The sequence below is a fragment of the Choloepus didactylus genome, chromosome 2 (assembly GCF_015220235.1).
Source record: "Choloepus didactylus isolate mChoDid1 chromosome 2, mChoDid1.pri, whole genome shotgun sequence".
NCBI classification, from domain to species: Eukaryota; Metazoa; Chordata; class Mammalia; order Pilosa; family Megalonychidae; genus Choloepus; species Choloepus didactylus.
The window spans coordinates 44,375,242-44,396,586 of NC_051308.1; the positions used below are offsets into that span (position 1 = coordinate 44,375,242).

At 37.7% G+C, this 21,345-nt stretch overlaps 1 protein-coding gene across 1 annotated transcript in view; it reads left to right on the plus strand.

The window, feature by feature from the left end:
- USH2A (usherin) overlaps nt 1-21,345 on the plus strand; it is an 891,077-nt gene that overhangs the window by 463,184 nt on the left and 406,548 nt on the right. The window contains 2 exon segments of the mRNA XM_037823757.1: nt 11,993-12,106; nt 14,083-14,244. Coding sequence (XP_037679685.1) covers nt 11,993-12,106; nt 14,083-14,244 — 276 coding nt within the window.

Consider the following 21,345-nt stretch of genomic DNA (forward strand, 5'->3'; position numbering starts at 1 on the left):
AGTGGAATTGGGGGGGCCATGGGGATCACATTTCCCTTTGTCTAGTTTGTGGATGGATGAATGGAAAGGTGGGGGAAGGAAACAAACAAACAAACAAACAGACAAGGATGCCCAGTGTTCTTTTTTACTTTAGTTGCTCTTTTTTACTTTAATTATTATTCTGGTTATTTTTGTGTGTGTGGTAATGAGGGTGTGTCGGGGATTGATTTAGGTGATGAATGTACAACTATGTAATGGTACTGTGAACAATCAAATGTACGATTTGTTTTGTATGACTGCGTGGTATGTGAATTTATCTCAATAAAATGAATATTTAAAAAAAAAAAAAAGAACATGGCCTTTCCTGGGTACATAACAGTTGCACTATCTGGGCAGTTTGGATGTATTATGTCCCCCAGAATGCCATGTTCTTTAATGCAATCTTGTGGGGGCCAAGGTATTAGTGTTGATTAGGTTGGAATCTTTGGATTAGGGTGTTTCCATAGAGATGTGACCCACCCAACCATGGGTAATACCTTTGATTTGATTATTTCCAGGAAGTGTGGCCCCGCCCATTCAGCATAGGTCTTGATTAGTTTACTGCAGCCTTATAAGTGCTCGGACAGAAGGAGCTCCCTGCTGCAGCTCAGAGAGACATTTTGGAGATGACCACTGAAAGCAGACTTTTGCTGGCACTTTGGGGATGCTAGCCCAGTGTTTGCTCTGGAGAAGCTAAGAGAGGACAAAAAGCCCCAAGAGCAACATTTTGAAGAAAGCACAGAAGCTCAGAAAGGAGCTGGAACACAACCTGGGATCAGTAGATGCCAGCCATGTGCCTTCCCAGCTAAACAGAGGTTTTCCGGATGCCATTGGCCATCTTCCAGTGAAGGTACCCAATTGTTGATATGTTACCTTGGACATTTTATGGCCTTAAGACTATAACTGTGTAAACAAATAAACCCCCATACAAAAGCTGCATTCCAGTAGCATTAGCAAACTGCAACACCAACTTATATACATATTTGGAACTCAATACACGTTTCCCAATGGAAAAAAAATATTGGTAGGGTGAATAGACTCCAAAGATTGGTTCCAATACTTATACCTCATAATGGAACTCAAGCACTATATATTTGCAATTAAAAATAATGGAAGCCAGTATTGTTATAATGCTAATAATTACACAGAGCTGAAAATATTCATTTATTCAAAAAACATTATCTACTATATTACAGGTTAGTGCTAGATCCTGCTTTTACAATCTGCTTTTTTACCACCAAAAATATAGCCTAAGTACTATTTCTAAAGTATGTTATGTGAAAAATTGAAAATTTTATGAGAGAAAACAGTAGAGATGGGTTTATCTTTTAAATTAGCTCCACTGTGAGAAAACCAAATATAACAGTGATTTAAACAAGATGAAGTTTTTTTCTCTCTGGTAAAATATATCCACAGTTAGTGCAGGGGTGGGATGGTGCTGTACAGTGCCAGGGACCGAGGCACTTCATCTTTTTTGCTATCCCATCTTTAGTGACTGTTCTAGTTTGCTAATGCTGCCAGAATGCAAAACACCAGAAATGGATTGGCTTTTATAAAAGGGGTTTATTTGGTTGCACAGTTACAGTCTTAAGGCCATAAAGTGTCCAAGGTAACACATCAGCAATTGAGTACCTCCACTGGAGGATGGCCAATGGTGTCCGAAAAACCTCTGTTAGCTGGGAAGGCACGAGGCTGGTGTCTGCTCCAAAGTTCTGGTTTCAAAATGGCTTTCTCCCAGGACGTTCCTCTCTGGGTTGCAGTTCCTCAAAAATGTCACTCTTAGTTGCACTTGGGATATTTGTCCTCTCTCAGCTTCTCCAGATCAAGAGTCTGCTTTCAACGGCCGTGTTCAAAATGTCTTTCATCTGCAGTTCCTGTGCTTTCTTCAAAGTGTCCCTCTTAGCTGTAGCTCCTCTTCAAAACATCACTCACAGCTGCACTGAATTGCCTCTGCCTGTCAGCTCATTTATATGGTTCCACTGATCAAGGCCCACCCAATGGGCGGGCCAACACTCCATGGAAATTATCCAATTAGAGTCATCATCCACAGTTGGGTGGGGCGCATCTCCATGGAAACACTAAAAAAATTACAATCTAATCAACACTGATAACGTCTGCCCACACAAGATTACATCAAAGATAATGGTGTTTGGGGAACACAATATATTCAAACTGGCACAAGTGACGCAGGTTCTATCTCCAGGTCCAAGATGGCTGCTCGAGCTTTAGCCATCCAGTTTGGGTTCTATCTGGTAGGAAGGAGGAAAGGTTAAATAGAGTATGCTCATTCACTTTAAAGACATTTTCTAGAACTTGTTCCACTGCCTGTGTTTACATTGTATGGTCAGAACATGGCTACACCTAACTGCAGGAAGTGCTGGGAAATGTTGTCCTTATTGAAAGTTGCCATTTGCCCAGCTAAAATTCTTTTTCCTTTGCTGAGGAAGATGATAATATACAATGTGGGGGCAATTAGTCTTTGCCACAGTAGGCAAAGATCAGAAATAAAGGAAAAAAATTATTTTGATGTTATTAAGAGATGAATTTTGAGGGAATCTTTGCCAGTTTTTATAGTACTCCATAAATTAATATTCCATATTTGTAGTTTATTACAAACTATTTCTTTAAATGTAAAGCTTGAAAGAAATTGGTCTGAAAAAATTCACAGGACAAAAATATGGCCTCTGACATAAATAGTAAAAATAGAAATGATGTAATGTCCTGCTTAGCTAATGTAGGAGAATTTCATTAGGTAATGCAGTGTTGATGAGTTAATAGCTTTGTCTAACTCTCCTGAATACATAATGTGCCTTGAACTACTTGTGTATTGTGAAATCTTCAGATAGAGTTCTCTATAAGTTATTCATTTTATTTTGTGCAGTAAAAATTTTAACTGCAGAATTTGGATTGCTTTTTGGGTAACATGCTGGGTTCCATTTTAACTGTAGTTAAAAAATGTTGGCAATAAATATTGTTTGCTATATAGTGATAATCAACTAGATGTGTCCATAATGCTGTAGTATGCAATACAGGTATTTCAAGGCTGTCAATCAGATTTTACCCCAAATTTTCTGTTTTCTAGCTTTTATGATCATTTTATATTTGTACTGATATTTTAACCTAATCAAAAAAGGTTGTATATTTCCAAAGATAAGCTAAAAATACATACCATGTTCAATGTATGTACAGTCTGTATATATATAGAAATAAATATAAGTTCAATGTTGATTTCAGTTATATATAGTTGTGTGTGTGTGTGTGTATCCATACAGAGTTTCCCACAAGTCAATTGTTTTTGGAAAGGAATATTGTAGAAATTTTAGAGGACAAGCATGCTGTTTCTGTTTGTTCACAGTAGATTTTAGTGATAAATTTGTGCCTTTTAAGGAGCATTTTAAATTAACTATTTGCCATGAAAGTGTGCTATTATTTTTAACAACATTAATTGAGCACATACTTTTTCTTTCTGTAAAACTGAGGCTTAGATCAAATGGGAAGAACAATGATCTTGAAGTCAGAAGTCTTAGCTTCCAATCTTGGCTCTGCTGCCTTCCAGCTATATGGAATTGCAACCCATATCTCACATTCTCAGCAACCTCCTCTGTTCAATGGGATAGTACTGTAGGGGGCTTTTAGCAGTGGGCCTAAGGTGCTGATCAGTAAGGGATGATTTTCATTTCTCCTTTCTTTTTCCTCTTGCCTCCTGGCCTGCCTCCCTGCTTAGTCACTTCTGACATTTTCTCAGAGAGTTCCAATTATTTCACTGTCAGCCCTTTATGTTAGTTAAAGAGTTAACACAAGTGTGTGGCCTCATATCTGTTGCAGAATTAGAATGTAAATGGCAGAGACACTGGTAGTTCTTACTATGAAGGCATTGATTAGAACTTTGAGGTTAGATGTAAACCTGCTGAGAGAATCTTAACTGGATAATGCTTTGAGGTCAATTAAAATCAATGTTTAAACCATTCTTTAAGATTGGGATAGATTTTTTTATTTAAAAAATAAGAAAACATTTGTTCTCCTATTGGTGAGCATCAAAATCTGCAGCCTTTGGTCCAAGGTATGTGATTTTCCATACTCCCTACTAGATGTTTTTAATAAGGCCAGAAAATCCATTTGAAGGAAATTAAAGGTGTAAAATTAGTTTTAATGTTCCCAAAGAATTATCTTAGGTTTGAGGTAAGTGGCCTATTCCCCTTTTGAGTAAAATGAAAATAGGCTCTTGAGCCAGTTTGGATGTATTATGTCCCCCAAAACACCATGTTCTTTAATGCAGTCTTGTGAGGACAGGCATGTTAGTGTTGATTAAGTTGGAATCTTTGGATTAGGTTGTTTCCATAGAGATATGACCCACCCAACTGTGGGTAATACCTTTGATGAGATTATTTCCATGGAGGTGTGGCCCTGCCCATTCAGCCTGAGTCTTGATTAGCTTACTGGAGCCCTATAAGAGCTCAGACAGAAGCAGCTCAGTGCTGCAACTAAGAGGAGAAAGCCATTTTGAAACCAGAACCCCGGAGCAGATGCCAGCCGTGTGCCTTCCCAGATGACAGAGGTTTTCCAGACACCACTGGTGTTCTTCAATGAAGGTAGCCTATTGTTGAGCCCTTATTTGGACACTTTTATGGCCTTAGGACTATAACTTTGTAACCAAATAAACCCCCTTTATAAAAGCCAATCCATTTCTGGTATTTTGTATAATGGCAGCATTAGCAAACTGGAACAGATCTCATTTTGTAATTATTAGACATCCTTATTTTTATTTAAAATATTACAAAAAGAAAAACACACATACAACAACAACGACAACAAATTCACTTTCCTAGGCTATTAAGAATAAGAGGAGAAGCATCCTGGGTGTGTTTCCAGATCTTTGATAAACAGTTAAATTTTCAGCAATATTTAACAAATACCATTACTGTTTCATGGGATCACTATGTCAAAATGTCTGTGTTAGAACTTTGTTTTCAGAGGTTCCTTTAAGTGGGTGGAAAGCATGGCGTGTTGATTTTATTTACCCCCTTTAATTCATCCACTGGGTTGGTTTACAGCTCAAAACTTATCCTGGATGCATACTTAAAAATTAGAATTCATCAGCACTGCACTATATCCTGAGCCAGAAAAGTCTCTTTCTTTTCTGCTCACCTTCCCCTGGATGGCTTTCTTTAAAAAAAAAGAAAAAAAAGAAAAAAAAGGCAGGTTCTTCCATTCTGTCTCCAAGTGGCAGTAGCAGCTCTGATGGTGTGGTATCCCTTACCAGATGGCCCTCTTAATAAATACCTTGCTCTTACCCACCGTCGCTTTCTTGATCCAAATGTGAAATGCCAGCAAATAAATAAGAGCATTGTACTCTGATGAGTTCTCTTGAGATGGAAGTAATCCCTGGGGAGAGGAAGCTAGAAACTGCATTTCTGTTTGTTGTGACTGCCCCTAATTACTGGCCGGTAGGTAGAAGACACCATTTAGATAATAGAAAATTTAAAGGTAACAAAAAAAAAAAAAGAGAGAGATAACAAATTCTCCATATTAGTCCAGATGCCTTCACTAACATGAAAGTAATGCTGGATTGTTGGAGTCCATTTAGAATATTGTGTATGAGCTTTCTGAAGGGACTGCTGACTTTGGACTCTGGGTAGGCAATTGCCGTGTGCAGATTTCACCGCCAGACTCAAAGTGCAACGGAAATGAGTGGGTAATGAGTGCAGAGCAGCCAGTTCTTTAATTGAATTAAAAGCTGGGTGACATCAGTGCAGACACCTGTCCAATTACAGACAGGCCAAGGTGTTTACCATTGCTGTACAAGCGATTCGAAGATGACAGAAATCTTTCCGCCCACAGATTAACATAATGAAGGAGAACAGATTACAGTGGATGCCGGCCAAACACCTAGGTTGGCAGCTGGGGGTGGGGTGGCGGGGGAGGAGGAGTCGGCTGAAATCTGTAAATATAAACGGCATTCTTTTTTCTTCTCCAAAGTGTGTTTGGTTTTAAAAAGGATGCCATTTTGCTTTGTTATCCCAGACCTGGTTCCCAGCATAGCATTTATACTTGTCTGCATTTAGTCAGAGGAGTTAATCATAAAATTTCGATGTCAAAGCAGACACATTCTCTGTTGTTTTACTGCTTCTCAGCATACTGAGACCCATTAGAGGCACAAAAGCTTGCACAGCTGGTGTCAACTCCACAATGATTTTCTCTTAGGTGGTCTGTCTGTCTCCAATTATTTATTTTTTCTTTTCGCCTCCTTTGAAACTTGAGGATTGAGCAAAGGAAAGAAAGTGTTGGAGATAAAAATCCATCAGTCAAAAGAAACAGGGCTCTCTAATAGTGAGGGAGATTGCTAAATGGAGCTAAGAGGATGAAAAGTTTCCATTTCCCAGTCAACCATTAAGGGCTCACTTTTGGCAAACCATTAGCTGCTGGAAAATAGAACAAATAAAGAAATAAAAAGACATATCCTCTGTATTCATGGAGACCCCAAATCTTCATGAGGGACTTTTACATCGCAGCCTTCTCAAGAATGAGGACCTTCCCTCTGCTAAGTGAAAATCCTCTGAGTACATAGTTTGGAGCCCTGTGCACTAGCACTCTTAAAACTTTGTGCAGGAATATGTCTCCTTCCCTTAAATCAAGTCCCTGACCCTGCCCTTCCAGCCTGGGCTTTCTGCACCCACTGAGGCCCACAGAACTGCAGTTGAAAGCGAATAGACTTACTTTATTTCAAACTCCCTTGGTGTGGCATGTCAGAATTTCTCAATGTTAAGCATTAATGCAAAATGCATTATCGCTTAGCAGTGAGAGTTCTGGTCCTGCTGGTGCCAATGATTTTAATACAGATACCAACACTCCTGTGTTTCATGGGATACTAACACTTTTAAGACATCGATAATGCTTACTTTATGCTTATTGAATGCTTTTTCAGCTCACCCTCTTCCATTATCAAAATGACTGGCACTTTTCCTGACATGGTTGGTGACCGTTTTCTGATTTCACAGAGTTTTGTGGCTGAAAAGGGAGTTGGAGAGGTCATCTGGCCTGCCTTGTGGGAGGGACACTCTCAAAATAGTCAAAGGAGAAAAGACATCTCTGTGAAGTCTCCCCAAGAAGGAGAACTATACCCAATCCAACCTTTTAAAGTTCTTTGTTATAAATACTCCAAATGTCATAAAGGGGAATGTATCCGATGTTGTCCTATTGGGTTTTCTGTGGAGTCTGAGAATATTTGCCACATTTTCTGTCTAGAATTCCTTTATAAATATGTAATGCCATATATTTCCAGTATTTTTTTAAAGATAATACTGAAATATGCTTTAACTGGTAATCAATTTTGTGTTTGTCTTTAATTAAATATAGGTCTTCTATCATCTTAGACTACGAAGTCTGGATCTCATAAATGCCCTTGTCCATGTGCATATATGCTGCAATTCTGCTTTATGTATTACTGTTATCACCAGGATCCTTCTAGCTCTAATATTTTCTTGGATTAGAAATGTTGTAAAGATCAGTTGTATTTCAGAGCACCTTTCCCAGAGGCCTATAGAAGAAACATTGATAAATGCTTTTTGATGGAGATATATTATCAGCATAGAACATTTTCTTCTGGAGAGTATAATCTAAGTATGACTCTGATAATTAAAGCAAAGATATTAAGACGATTCACTGAGTGATCTCTAGGGTTATATACAAGAAGGGCTACCTTACTCAATCTTGGAGAGAATTATACTTATTCTCTTTCTTCGGTAAGAGCAGAACTTTTTATAAGCATCAAAATAAGAATAAGAGTAAGATAAGAATCAAAGGAGATAAATCACATGTTCCAGGCAAGAGGATGACAGAAATTTCCCTAATTTAGAGAAGTCTGTTTGGTTTACCAGTCCCTTTCCCCTACCCTAACTCTTATTTGTAACCTGACAGCAGGAAAGAAAACACTGAACCATTATATGTCTCTCCTTGCAGAATTGGATAATAACTTTTGGCTAATCAGTATTTAGGAAAAAGTATTCAGAGGGTTTGATGAACTTTTGCTCTGAGATATAACATTATGAACAAGATTCCCCATCCCCACCCTAGCCAAAAATAGGAAAGAAATGCCACTCCAGCCTCAGAAAGTATAACGTGTTTTTATGAAAGTGTGATTTACGAACTTTCTCAAACTTTCCATATGGGATTCAAAGTTGGCAAAAACCAAAAACATCAGCTGCTTCTGCTGCTTTTTTTTTCTCCTTTTTTGCAGCTCTCATTTCTCAGTCTTTATTATTATTTCACTTGCCTTGAAATGGGAAATGTGAACACTTTGATAAACGGCTGTGAGATGATCTAGTTTCTCTCCAGCGTCTTTCTTTAAGAGCCTCAGGATTTTCCCCAGAAATACAATTTGGTAAACTTCTCTTCTAAAACACAAAGCTGAAGAGAGCAAGTTCACTAAGAGGAGTGTTGCCTGGGTTTTGAGGTCCTTGAGGCTCAAGGGGAGAAGAATTAGCAAAGGAATTTCACAATGCACATATACAAACAAAGTAACTCCTTTAGTGAAGGCAAGAAAGGTTAAAACACCAAGGATCAGTTAGTGACTGTTAACTCAGTATCTGGTTTGATATGATCCTCGTTCAAGTCTGCATGAATGACTTTCCTGATAAGTTAACTTAACAGTCACAATTCCAACATGGAACATTAGTTATAATTTGAAAAGAGGTGATGTCTCAAAATAAGGTATATTTAAGGCCAGTCTACAAAAGCTCAAAATGATAGAACTGCTTTTTTATTGTTTCTTAATGATTCTATTACCTGAAAGTATAAAGCTAAACATTTCGGAGCACCAGCCTGTATACAACCTCTGTGTCTTTTTGGACATAATATTCTTGTGCTATAGATAAGTTATGTCCATCTCTGAGAGGCACTGATTTTCACAGATGCCACACAGGTTAAGTGAATAAACAAAGGAAACTTAGCTCGTATCTCATCATGTTTCTCTTGATTGTTGAAGGATTAAAAGTTCTCTGCAGATGAATTCATTTCTTGTTACTATGGTGTTATACATTCAGACATGCAAGGATCTTATTTAGATTCTTGCAATACATTCCAGCTTGCTGATAGGAAAGACCACACAAATGCTAAAGGTTCTCTAAGGATAGATATTTATGATGACACCTGAGTTTTGAGCCTGGAATTTAGGATCATGGTGGAAATGGGAAAATGAAGCTTAACAATTAGTTTAGGATATCGAGTCTGCATTGAGGTATGTTGAGTCCATACCTGTTGGAGATGCATGGTGTGCAAGTGGAAATACAGATCTAGAACTGGGGAGAGAGGTGGAGTCTGTAGATATAGATGTGATCACTGAGATGAAGCTTGATGAACTTACCAAACGCGAGTGTTTAGAAAAAGAAAGTGCCTAAGGACACAACCCTGTGACACAAAAGCAATTTAAATGACCTCTGAGAGGAAGATGGAAAGGAGCTTTCAGTAGGTGAGGAAGAGAACTCAGGAAAATTCAAAGGCCTAAAAAAAAAGCCGGAATGTCAAATTCCAATATTTAAGTGCAGGAGAATAAGGGCTGAAGGAGTATTATTTGACTTAGTATTTAAGGGATCAGTAGTCAACTTTAAAAGATAGAAACCATTTAGTAGGCTAGTGGACTGAGAAGCTAGGTTTGGATAACAACATAGCTAGAACTTCAACAGCACTGTGCTGGAGACTGCTGAGCAGTCTCCATCCCTGCTCATTTATCTTGATAATACCCTCTTGAGTCAGTACTATGTTGTCCTCATCTGGAAGATGAGGCCTGTGAGGCCTTTCTTTCAAGATAGGCACTATGGTTACCTGTTTACAGATGAGAAAACCAAGGCACAGAAGTCTAAGGGACTTGTCCAAGTCCATAGAACAAGTCAGTAGCAGAATTAGCATCTGAGCCTAGGCCAAATGGCTCAAAAATCTGTGCTCTTTATCACTGCACTAACTTGCTCCTTGAAACAAATGGGAAAGGGTGTGGTGGTGTGAGCCTTCTTTCAAGACGTTTGCTAGAAGGAGAAATAATGTCTTAAAATAAGATGAACTCGTAATGTGGATCTTGGTCTGGGAGACTCAAGTGGCAGGAATAAAGGAAAAGCAGAAGGTTATGACATGAGGGGTGTTCAAAATTAGAGAGAGCTGAATTTGGCACTAGATGGTCACACATGTATGCCAATGAGTCCATTGGCTTGCTGTCTTCTTTGGCCATGAGCTAAGACAGTGGTGCCAAGGGGATGGGAATTTTCATGTAGAAGCATGGCAGAGAGGGCCTGGGGGCCCAGGGGGTCCGGGGGAGCTGCCGCATTGAAAAGTCACTGGCAGCACTAGGAATCCAGGGGGAGTAGAGGTGCCAAAGTAAACCATGTCTTATGGTCTTTGCTGGCTTCCTGGCTCTTTTCTCTTTTACTTTTTTAATTCATTTTCTTTTGGGGAGGGAGTTGGGAAAACATGTGTGTTAAAATATATGTTTGCATGATTCAAGCTGTCACCAATTGTCTTAGTTTCCTTGGGCTTCTGTAACAAAGTACCACAAACTGGGTGGCTTAAGATATCAGAAATTTATTTATTCACAGTTCTAGAGGCTCAAAGTCTGAAATCAAGGTGTCAGGAGAGCTGTGCTCTCTCTGAAGACTTTAGGGAAGAACCCATTCCTGCCACCTCCACTCTTCTGGTGTGGCCGGCAATCCTTGGTGTTGCATGACTTCTAGCTTCGTAGTAACTCCAGTCTGCTTTCGTCTCCCCTGTGTGTCTCTGTCTCTGTGTCTCTTCTCTTCTTGTTAGGGCACCAGGCATATTGGATTAACGGTCCATCCTACTCCAGTATGACCTCATCTTAACTAATTACATCCACAATGACCCCATTTGCAAATAAGGTCACATTCACAAGTATCCAGGGTTAGGATCTCAACACATCCTTTTGGGTGTCACAATTCAACCCATAACACCAATAGAGAACCTTGAAACAATAATATATTCTCTAGGCTATTAAAGATTTAACCAATAAATGAATACCTTGAGTGGGAGCATCTTTTTAAAAGAGTGATATTTCTGTGCTAAGGATAAAAGACAGCTCTGAAAAACTTCCACAGTGAAAAACAGTGGTAAGCAAATGCACACACATTGGAGTTTTGTTATTTCTTTAATTCACAGGATAATCTAAATAAAGAGCCTCTGCCTTGATTATGAAAACTGGTAAGAAAATGTGATTTCATTTCTACAGGAACATTTAGTTGCTGAATAAATCTCATATATCCACCACTGAGACAGGTTAATTCAACACTTCCATGTGCAACACTTCTGTTCAAGACAGGTGTCTTAATTAAATAAACTAATAATTTTTCAAGTAGAAGTACAAAAGCATAATTATCTCATTTGCTAATTGTTCAACTCTGTTAATTTGCATATTTGTTAGTCTCAACTTAAACAAATAGTTTGTATATGTGTATCCTACGGCTAACATAATGAAGCTACTCTTTGGAATAGCATTTCCTAACGTGTGTTAAGAGATGCCACATTAAAAGGGCTCCCTAGTCAAATAAGGCTGAAAAATTCTGGGCTAAAGAAAATTGAACAGCTTTGGTTCTGCAGGAGGTCAGCAATCCTGAAATGGGCTAATGTGCATCATAACTCTGTAAAAAGGAGATACATTGTGTTCTGCTTCACCAACTGTATGTCCATGGACACCTCATTTTTACCAGAGAAACATCTCAGGGCACTATGTTCTGAAGAACACATTCGGGGAAATGCTGTTTTATAACTGTCTTAATAAGTTATTCTCATATTTTTTTCCTCACTGCTCACCCCATCCTGAAATCAGCATACAGGCAAGAAAATGAATTAAAGAGGTGCATGTTTTCAATTTTGCTCTCTCCGACCATCTCTGTTTCTCTGCCTTTCACACACACACACAGCAATGTTCTTTATAGCTGCTTACCGTAAACATGTAAACTTTTTTTCTCTTTTATTATAGGCATATTGACAGGGTTGCTACCCTTCAAAAACTATGCAGTAACCCTAACTGCTTGCACTTTGGCTGGCTGTACTGAGAGCTCACATGCATTCAACATCTCTACTCCACAAGAAGGTAAAGTAATTTCAAAGGTCTTGACTTCCACATTTCAGTCATGAATAATAAAATAGGAGAAGAGCTAAATGCTGCAAGGCCATTTGCTAGAAAACCCCAACCTAATTTGATGACAAAGTGCATTGCCAGGCCATAATTGCTCCATTTTTTGGGGGGGTGCGAAAATGAATCAAACTCCATACCCTTTAATGACATGCATCTTTAATAGCTGTAATGCAGATTAATGGGCTTTTTAATTGCTGTTACATTGTTCATGCAAGAGCCTTGTCATTAATATGAAGCATCTGAAAGATTAATGAAAGCTTCCTCATTTTACTATGGCTCAGAAGTAAATCTAGAGACAGTCTGACTAAAAAGAATTGATTGTATGGCACAGTATGAAATTGAGAATCAAACAGTTGATTTCCATGGTCTCTTTTAACTGCTAAACACCAGCACAGGCAACAATTATTTCAGTATGATGGAACCTCCAAATGCCAATTGAGGTATTTATTAATAACTGCTCAGTTCCTTCTGACTTAAGTGTCACTTTTGTTGTACTCAGAACTTTCAAACTGTTGGTATAAATTAATGTTTCAGAAAGCATACGGTATGAAGGCAGTGAGAAAGAGAAAATATTTTAGCACTCTAAAGTGAAAGCTTTGCTCAAGCATCAGAACGCATCACTTCAAGAAATAACAGCTCTCAAAACATTTGAAGCATTGTTACTTAATATCTCTCTCTCCTGGATGAGAGGAATTACACATTTTCTTAAGCTGTCTAGTTTCAAAGTTATATAGGAGATTTAAAAGCTTGGTCTTTAGAAAAAGAGTCCTCTAATCACTGTTTCTCTCTTTTCTAGTATTTTTCCATTCCCCTCAATTCTACCCCCCTCCTCTTCTCCCCTTCTCTCTTAAATCCTTTAGCATGTGCACATACACAGAAGGTTATAGAAGAAAGAAAGACATAGGTCCTTATGAGGAAACTGACAGGGTAAAGGATTTTCTAAAATCCTTCTTGGGACTCTATTCTCTGTGCTTCAGATCTGACCTAAGCAAAGTCCCCTCACTGGACTGTGCCATCAGCTCTCTATCTTCAGCCTTCTCCCTGCCTGCTCTGCTGACAATAGCACTGTCTCTTAATGTGCCTTTGCTTCTGCTGGGTCCAGGACCACCATCCCCTTTAAGGGGTCTTCCACCAGCCTCTAAATGGGCCATATCTTCTTGGGGGTCTCATTATTTTCCTGACATCTACTGTATCCTCTGCCCAAGTTTTGCCTAGTGCTCTGATACCTACTTCACAGCTGTGCCCCACAGGGATCCCTACTCATCTGGTTCACTATTTCCTTTTCATTATTTAAGGAATTCCCAAACTTCTGGCTTTTTCATGAAGTTCTTCCTAATTTACTGAAGGGCAACTGATTTCAGGGTCAATTCTTAAAAAAAAAAAAAAACCCATTAGTTCCTCTGACTCTAATTCATTGATCACTACAGAAAATGACCAGACCTTTTTATTTTCTTTTTAAACTTATATACAATGCAGTTTTTATTATTAATTAATTTAATTGATTCTGTATTTTCTGGCTGTTGCTCTAGTTACAAGCAGGTGTTTTATATCTGTTATGAACCATTCTCTCCAGTGTTGATCACATTAGATCAAAAACTCCTCGAGGGTAGGGACTCAATCTGCTTAATTTGCTTTAATAGGTACAGCGCCATGTAGAGATTATGGGTTAACAATAATTTTGGTGAAGTAGCACAAACATCAGTCAACTGAACTATTGTAAGTATTCCCCATCCATCACAGATGCAAATTCTCATAAATTCAGGGCAGCTATTTAGCACTGTTCCTAAACAATTACTGATAAGCTGCCCACGAATCAGGAACATTGCCATGCATGGGATTTCAGGTAATTCCATGATTTATTGGTTTGGTCTGAAAAGTCTGAATTAGAAAAGTAAACTAAAATTAGACTCTATAAATCTTTTTTTCCACAGCCCCACAAGAGGTCCAGCCACCAGTAGCCAAATCCCTTCCCAGTTCTTTGTTACTCTTCTGGGATCCACCCAAAAAAGCAAACGGTGTAATAACCCAGTACTCTTTATACATGGATGGGATGCTAATCTATTCAGGCAACGAAGAGAAGTACACAGTCACAGGTAAGACTTCTGCAGTTATTGGAATATCTGAATCTGAAAACTTGGTTTCTGAAATTGGGTTATTTATTTCTGTCTCCTTTTAAACCACTCCAGTTCCATGATCTTTGTGGTTACATTAGACCACATTAGACGTATGCTGAAACTAAAAGGTGAAAAAATGGCAAGGATCTCCTGTTGCCTCCCTGTCCCCGTTCCCTATGACTATTTTATGGATTTTTCTCTACTGTATCTCCACCATTCCTTATACAAATCCTTTCACTAAAATACCTTTGCCCAGGTCCAGAGTTGGCCTTGCAATTGCACCCATCACCGGGAGCAGAGCATCTCTACCTTTCCAAATGATCACAGGTTTGAAGCTGGGATCCAGTGTGGTCCCTAGTTACTCTCACAGTTCCTGATTGAGCCAATGATGTTATTTCAAACAAATTCCACTCTCATTATGAGTTAACTACTTTAAAAACCTCACAAGGTGGAACGATCTGAAGACTCAGAAGCATGATTCAGTATAGTCTGAATTTTGGACCAGTTGAGAAGATACACTGTATCTATGTCCAGATCATATAATAGAGTGTAACTAGACACTAAAGTAAAATTAAGTAATTGTCAAGCAACTTCCTAAATACAAGAGGCCTACATTATGTATGTTTTCCGGTATCTGTACAGTGTTTATATTTGTATAGTACTTAGAGTGTTTATATTATAGTACCTTGTAAACTCTATTTGACTATCTGGTTAGACATTATTAATCCAATATTGGTTAATGAAAAAACTGAAGCCTAGAGATATGAAGGCATGAAAGGTCACAACAAGCTAGAGTCAGAGACAGGATTATTTATTTATGTATTCACTCATTCACATTAATGCCAGGTGCTAAGGTTAAAATAGTGAACTAGCCAGACACTATCCAGTCTCTCTTGGCACCCACGGCTTCTTGGGGACACATGCACTTGCAGTGATGGGGCATTTGTGGACAGTGCTTTGACATTCATTCAATTGCATTTTCAGGGTCTATAGTTGTTGTCTTCTGTCTAGTCTGAGAACCTTAAAATGACAAGAACTAGTGCTTTCATATTTCAACATGGTTGGGTAGAATTCTGTAATCCTTTTTCTATGAAGTCTTTAAAAAAAAAACTTTATTTATCAAATAAAAGAAAACATTTCCAAACAAAACAAGCAAAGCAGTGGTAAAAACAAATATCCTGAAATAACTTCATTCTTTTCAATATACTCCTGCCATACCAAAAGAAAATTAATGAACCATAGTCACACCTGATCATTCCCATATCATTAAGATCACCCTCACTATCACCCTCACTATCTATGAAGTAGATAATTTGTAAAATGAGGGAACTGAGGCATGGAAAGGTTATGTAACTTCCTCAAGGTCACGCAGCCTGTGAGTGGTAGACTTTGATACCAGTCTAATGTCCTCTCTTTCAGAGAGTCTCAAATTGCATGAAAGATTGAAAAAACTGACCTTTAAGATCTCTTTTAGCTCTAAGATTTTATACTTGTGATATATGCTAAATGCCTGCCATTTTTATCTTCAAAGATTAGCTGTCCACTGGGACTCACAGTTTGGGAAAGGGTAGTTTGTCTGAAGTCTGATGGAGAAGGCAGAATGAGGAAATGCTTTAATCACTGAGAGGGATTTTGGCCTCTCTGGGGACTCTGAGTCCATGCCATGTTTCTTCATAGTATGCATCTGTGACACTATTGGTACTTGTTATAGTTTCCCAGGCTGCTTAAAGCAGATTCCATGAAATGCATTGGCTTAGACAATGGGAATTTATTAGCTTACAGACTGAGGCTGGGAAAATTTCCAAATCAAGTCATCATCAAGGCAATGCTTTCTTCCTGAAGACCTGCTGTTGGCAATCCTTGGCTCCTCTGCCACACGGCAGCACCTACTGGTCTTTCCCTTCTCTTCTGGGTTTCCTTGCTTTTCACTTCTTGCTTCTGTGGCTTTCTGTCCATCTCTCTGTCTTCTCTCTGTTTATAAAGGACTCCAGTGAGAGGATTAAGACCCATCCTGAATGAGGTGGGTCACACCTGAACTGAAGTAGCCTCATCAAAAGGTCCTACTTACAGTCAGCTTACACCCACCACGGGAAAGGATTAGATTTAAGATCATGTTTTCTGGGGTACATACAGCTTCCGACCACCACAGGATTCATTGCTTGTCTTTCTATTGGCATGTTTGTGACCTAATATCCTTTATATGCAGTGTGGTTTGTGGGTGGAACTTCTATCCAAGAGGGCTGGAGTTTCAGTAATAGTAAGAATTTAGGTCCACTAAAATGGCTTTCTACAGTGCTAAAATATCTCTTCATAAGAGGACTGAGAAATGGAAGATGTAGTCTAATAGATTAAGGAAATAACTGAAAATATTTTAAATTATAAAATATGTGCTTATTGAATATAATTTAAAACCTGCCGGCATCTAATACCCCATGATCCTACCATCCAGTAGAAGCTCAGAATTTGATACAGTGCCTTCTAGTATTTTATTCATTTTTAGATATTTGAGCTATAACCTCTGTATAATTTTGAATCCTTGAATACTCCATGATTGTATTATTGATACAACCCCAAATCATTAAACATTTTAAAAATATATTTTGAAATACTTTTATTAATATAGTATTCCATTTTATGGATGTATTTTAATGCAGTTAACCATTTTAACAGTTAAATAGTTTCTAATTTATCTGTTTTAAGCAATGATATGACAAATACCATTTGAACATAAATTCTGGATTCCTAAAAAGGGAGCAGCTAAATCAAAGACAGTGAACTTCTACAGAATGTTTAATGTAAATCATTGTATTATCTTCCAGAAAGGTTCATCAGCAGTGAATGTTATATTCTTAAATTTTTGATAATTTTACAAGTGAAAATTGTGATCTTGTTTTTATTTGCATATTTTTGGCTATTAGTTATACTGTATAGTTTTCTGTCTGATTATTAGACATTTGTTTTATTTTTTGAGATATTTGTTCATACACTTGGTGAACAAAATTTAATTTAGGCAAGGAATAGTTTTGAAACTTCTTCAAAAGCTATGTTTCATAGCCTGTTCCTTCTGTTTACAGTCACCTGAACTATTTAAAATTCTTTGCCTTCTACACTATCAAAAACTTTCTTAATAACATGGCTTATTGTCCCCTCCTAAATATTCAAGGTGTCAACATTTTTTTCTCACTCTTACTCCATTTATTTGCAGTTTCCTTTTAAGTTCACATATAGAACCAACCTTCTTCCTTATGCTTAGTAAATGGATCTTGCTGCCATAGTGTGTACTGGTAAAAGTAAATGCATTTCAATTCAGAGGCCACTTAGCATCTAGGTGGCTTGAATTTTTTTCGTCTTTCTCTTAAATATGAAGCGTTAAAAGTCAAAGGCATTGCTGCACCTTGAGTTAGTACAAAATATATTTAAAAATGCATACAGTTCAAATTTTTGCCTTGCATAGGCCATAAGCTAGTAGTATGGTGGGTCAGTTCTGACACTGAAAAATGAATCCAGTTAGAGAACCTCCCGAAGGCTGTTGATGTTTGCTATAATAAATAGCACACACTTTAACTCAAACTTTTTCATTCTGTATTCAAAGGTAATGGATTTTTCGTAACCATAGTAACCTTGGTGTATTTCTGGATAAATACATGAGGTATATACATTCTAGTTTTATTTTTGAATATAAACTACCACATTATGTATTACTAATAATAAGAAAAATAGGATGTAGTTTAGTATAATGACAGCTTAAACTAGTATGCATTTTTCTTCTGCAAAAAATAAATATTTATCAAAAGTATAGGTTCAATTAATTTTTCCCCCAGTTTTGTGGTATTCTGATGGTGCCATTTATCTTTTTTTGCAAGATCTCCATTAATCTCTTATTTCTATCCCATGACAGATTTTTAAGAATATCGAGGTAAAAACAATTGTGTTTTAAAGCTTATGATTAAAAATATTATTGAAAAATTGAAGGACCTATATTGATATCACTAGCAGTGCTACTGTGGGCCACTTAAGATATGTGTATACAGCATGTTCATAAATAGGTGGAAAAAGAAGCACTTTGTGGGACTGTACAACACACTGGGATTGTTACAAAGTTCAGGCCAGATAGCATCCTGATTGATGATGACTATCCAAACTGTAGCCAACCAGATCATTCTCATTTTAAATGAGCACCCTACCAGAAACTGGCAATCTTTAAGAAGTTTGTGAAGTGGTTCAGAGAAGCCTACCAAGATTTTAGAAGTAAGCATAGCAAAGAGGTGGTAATCAGGAGACGTATACCACAAACTTGACCAGAAGAATTGTGTGGGTTGGGCTACCTGGTCAGGAGAGACTATAATTGCCTCATAAAAGTACTTTATTGTTACATAAATGGTACTTAGTTAACACAACATAAGCCATTGCTGATTGTAACTATTAGAACTCCAAAGGGGTAAAGGTCAATAGGTAGTCTATAGTAGAAAACAGTTATCTGACATTATTACATGTGTATGTTTTTGAGTATGTTTTAAGTATGTTTCATCAATCTATAATATAGCCTTTTGATTGAAGAAGAGTGGCTGATCCCTAGCACCACAGGTAGTATCTTCTCACTACTGTTCCATCAGGATCTAAGCTTCTAACACTAAGACTGAGGCAGTGTTTCAGTTTGCTAAAGCTCCTGCAATGCAATATACAAGAAAGGGGTTGGCTTTTTCAATGGGGTTTTATTAGGTTACGAATTTATAGTTCTAAGGCCATGAAAATGTCCAAATTGAAGCATCAAGAGAAAGATACCTTCTCTGAGGAAAGGCTGCTGGCATCCAGGGTTCCTCTGTCACGTGGGAAGGCATATGGTGACGTCTGCTGATCCTTCTCTCCTGAGCCCTGGTTTCAAAATGGCTCTGTCAGTTTCTGTGGGTCCTTCTTGCTTCTCCCAGAGTATTTTCTTTCTAAACTCTCTCTCTCTGTGAGTTCTCTTAAAGGATTCCTTTAAAGGATTCAGACCCATCTCAAATGGGCTGGGTCACATCTCCATGGAAACAACCTAATCAAAAGTTCCCACCCAACAATAGGTCTTACCCCACAAGATTGGATTAAAAGAACATAGTCTTTTCTGGAGTATATAACAGATCTGAAACAGCACAGGCAGTAAGACATGGATAATAGCAATATAAAAAGTGAGTGAGTGAGTGAGTGATAGTGAGGGTGGGGGGCTGGGGGAGAGGGAGGGAGGGAAATTGAAGAGAAGAGGAAAGAGGGAAGAAGGGAAGTTAGGAGACAGGAAGAGGACGGAAAGAGGATAAGAGGATGATTTCTGGTAAAATCAGATAGGCAATAAGTTTTTGTATTTTTAACCAACTTATAGTGCTGAAACTTCTGCCCTATTGTTTTACTTGTGAAGGTCAAAAAGAACCATGTATAAACAACAAAATAGAAATGCTCTTCTTGAACTTTCTAAACACTTAGGTCTTATGATGAGAAATTTATTATGAAAGAATCTGTATTGCTTATGGCACCATAAAAGGCATTTAAAGGTTAGGTACTTCTAACCAAGCATTCTAAGGAAGCTTATCAATGCTCTACAAATTTGAGCTAAATTATGTTTGTTCACAGTGATGGTTTACAATAGGTCCTTTTGTAACAAAAGAAAGCTTCACTTTAATCTAGATATATTCTTTAATTTTGCATTATTGAATGCCACAATGCAGTGCATCAAATCATTCCTTTTGTGTGAAGTAATGTCACTAAGGGAAATCCTGTTAACTTGAATGTGTTCTAGTCTGTAAGGCCAAGTATTAATAAGGCAAAGCCTGCAAGCATTTTCAGGTAAGGCAGTGATCTCATCCATGAGTCACTGAGCCTGTCTATTACAAACTAAGTCTTACCTTGTGCCCTTTGTATGTCACAGATATATAGCATTAAATTATGCAAAGCCTAAGAAACCTTAAGGATAAAAGAAAAAAAAAAAGCCTAAGCAATGAAAAGAAGTTATAGATAGAGCTTTCAGAGGCCAAGTTACTCAGCCACTAACCCTATGACAAATCACTCCAAAATAGTTGCTCAAAGTTTAGTTAGATACCAGAACCTTGGGTTAATTAGTACAGAGTTGAAGAGCTCCTCTAAAGAGCCATGTTTACTTAGTAACAAAGGGTCAGATGAAGTAAAACAACTTGTACAGAATATTTAAATATTGGTTCTGGGTAATTGTAAAAATACAACCAAACTGTCATTCTTCATTTAAGATGATTCTGTAATACACCATATGTGAAGAAATAAAATAAATAATATTTTAAGATCCATGCTCATATTAGCTGTGATCTGACAACCTAAGCAAGATCATGCTCTTACATGGTAATAAAGCACTGCATTTGAAGGAAATTTGAAGGGATAGTGGGAGTAATATCCAGTTAGAAAAGTAGTGAAGTTAATTCCTAAAAAAAAGGAGATGGAATATTTCATTGAGAGAGGCTAGCTACTTTGAATATTTTTAGAACTGTCATTCGTTCTCATGCATTTTTAAACTTTCTAATTGAATTATAACTTCATGTAGGAAAGTGAACATGCCATAAATGGACCATTTGATGAATTTTTACAACTGAACACTCATGGAACTAGCACACAAATCAAGAAACACATTATCAGCACCCTAGCAGCCCCATTTTGTGCTTTTAAGTCTCTTACCTCCTGACTAGGTTGACCACTCTCCTGACTGTTAACAGCATAGATTCAGTTTGCTATTTGTATAGTTTATATGAGTGAAATAAAAAAGTTTGCACTCTTTAGTCACTGGCTTCCTTTGGAGAATGTAAAGGGGGGAAACAAAAGTCTTTCGTATTCCTGTATCTGTATCTTAAACCCACTAACCTCAGGGAGTCTCTAAAGCTGTTGCTAAGATAGTGGTTAAATTCATAGCTCCCAGAAAGTTCATTGGAAGATGTGTAAAAAGAAAAATCTACTTCTTTCTCCAAGTCCAAACCTGAGAAATAATTATGGAAATTCTTCATCAGTGCACACAAAATTCACTGATCAGTGTATACCAGCAAAAATAGAAAACAAAAAAATCCCAAACATACAATTCTAAATGGAATATCA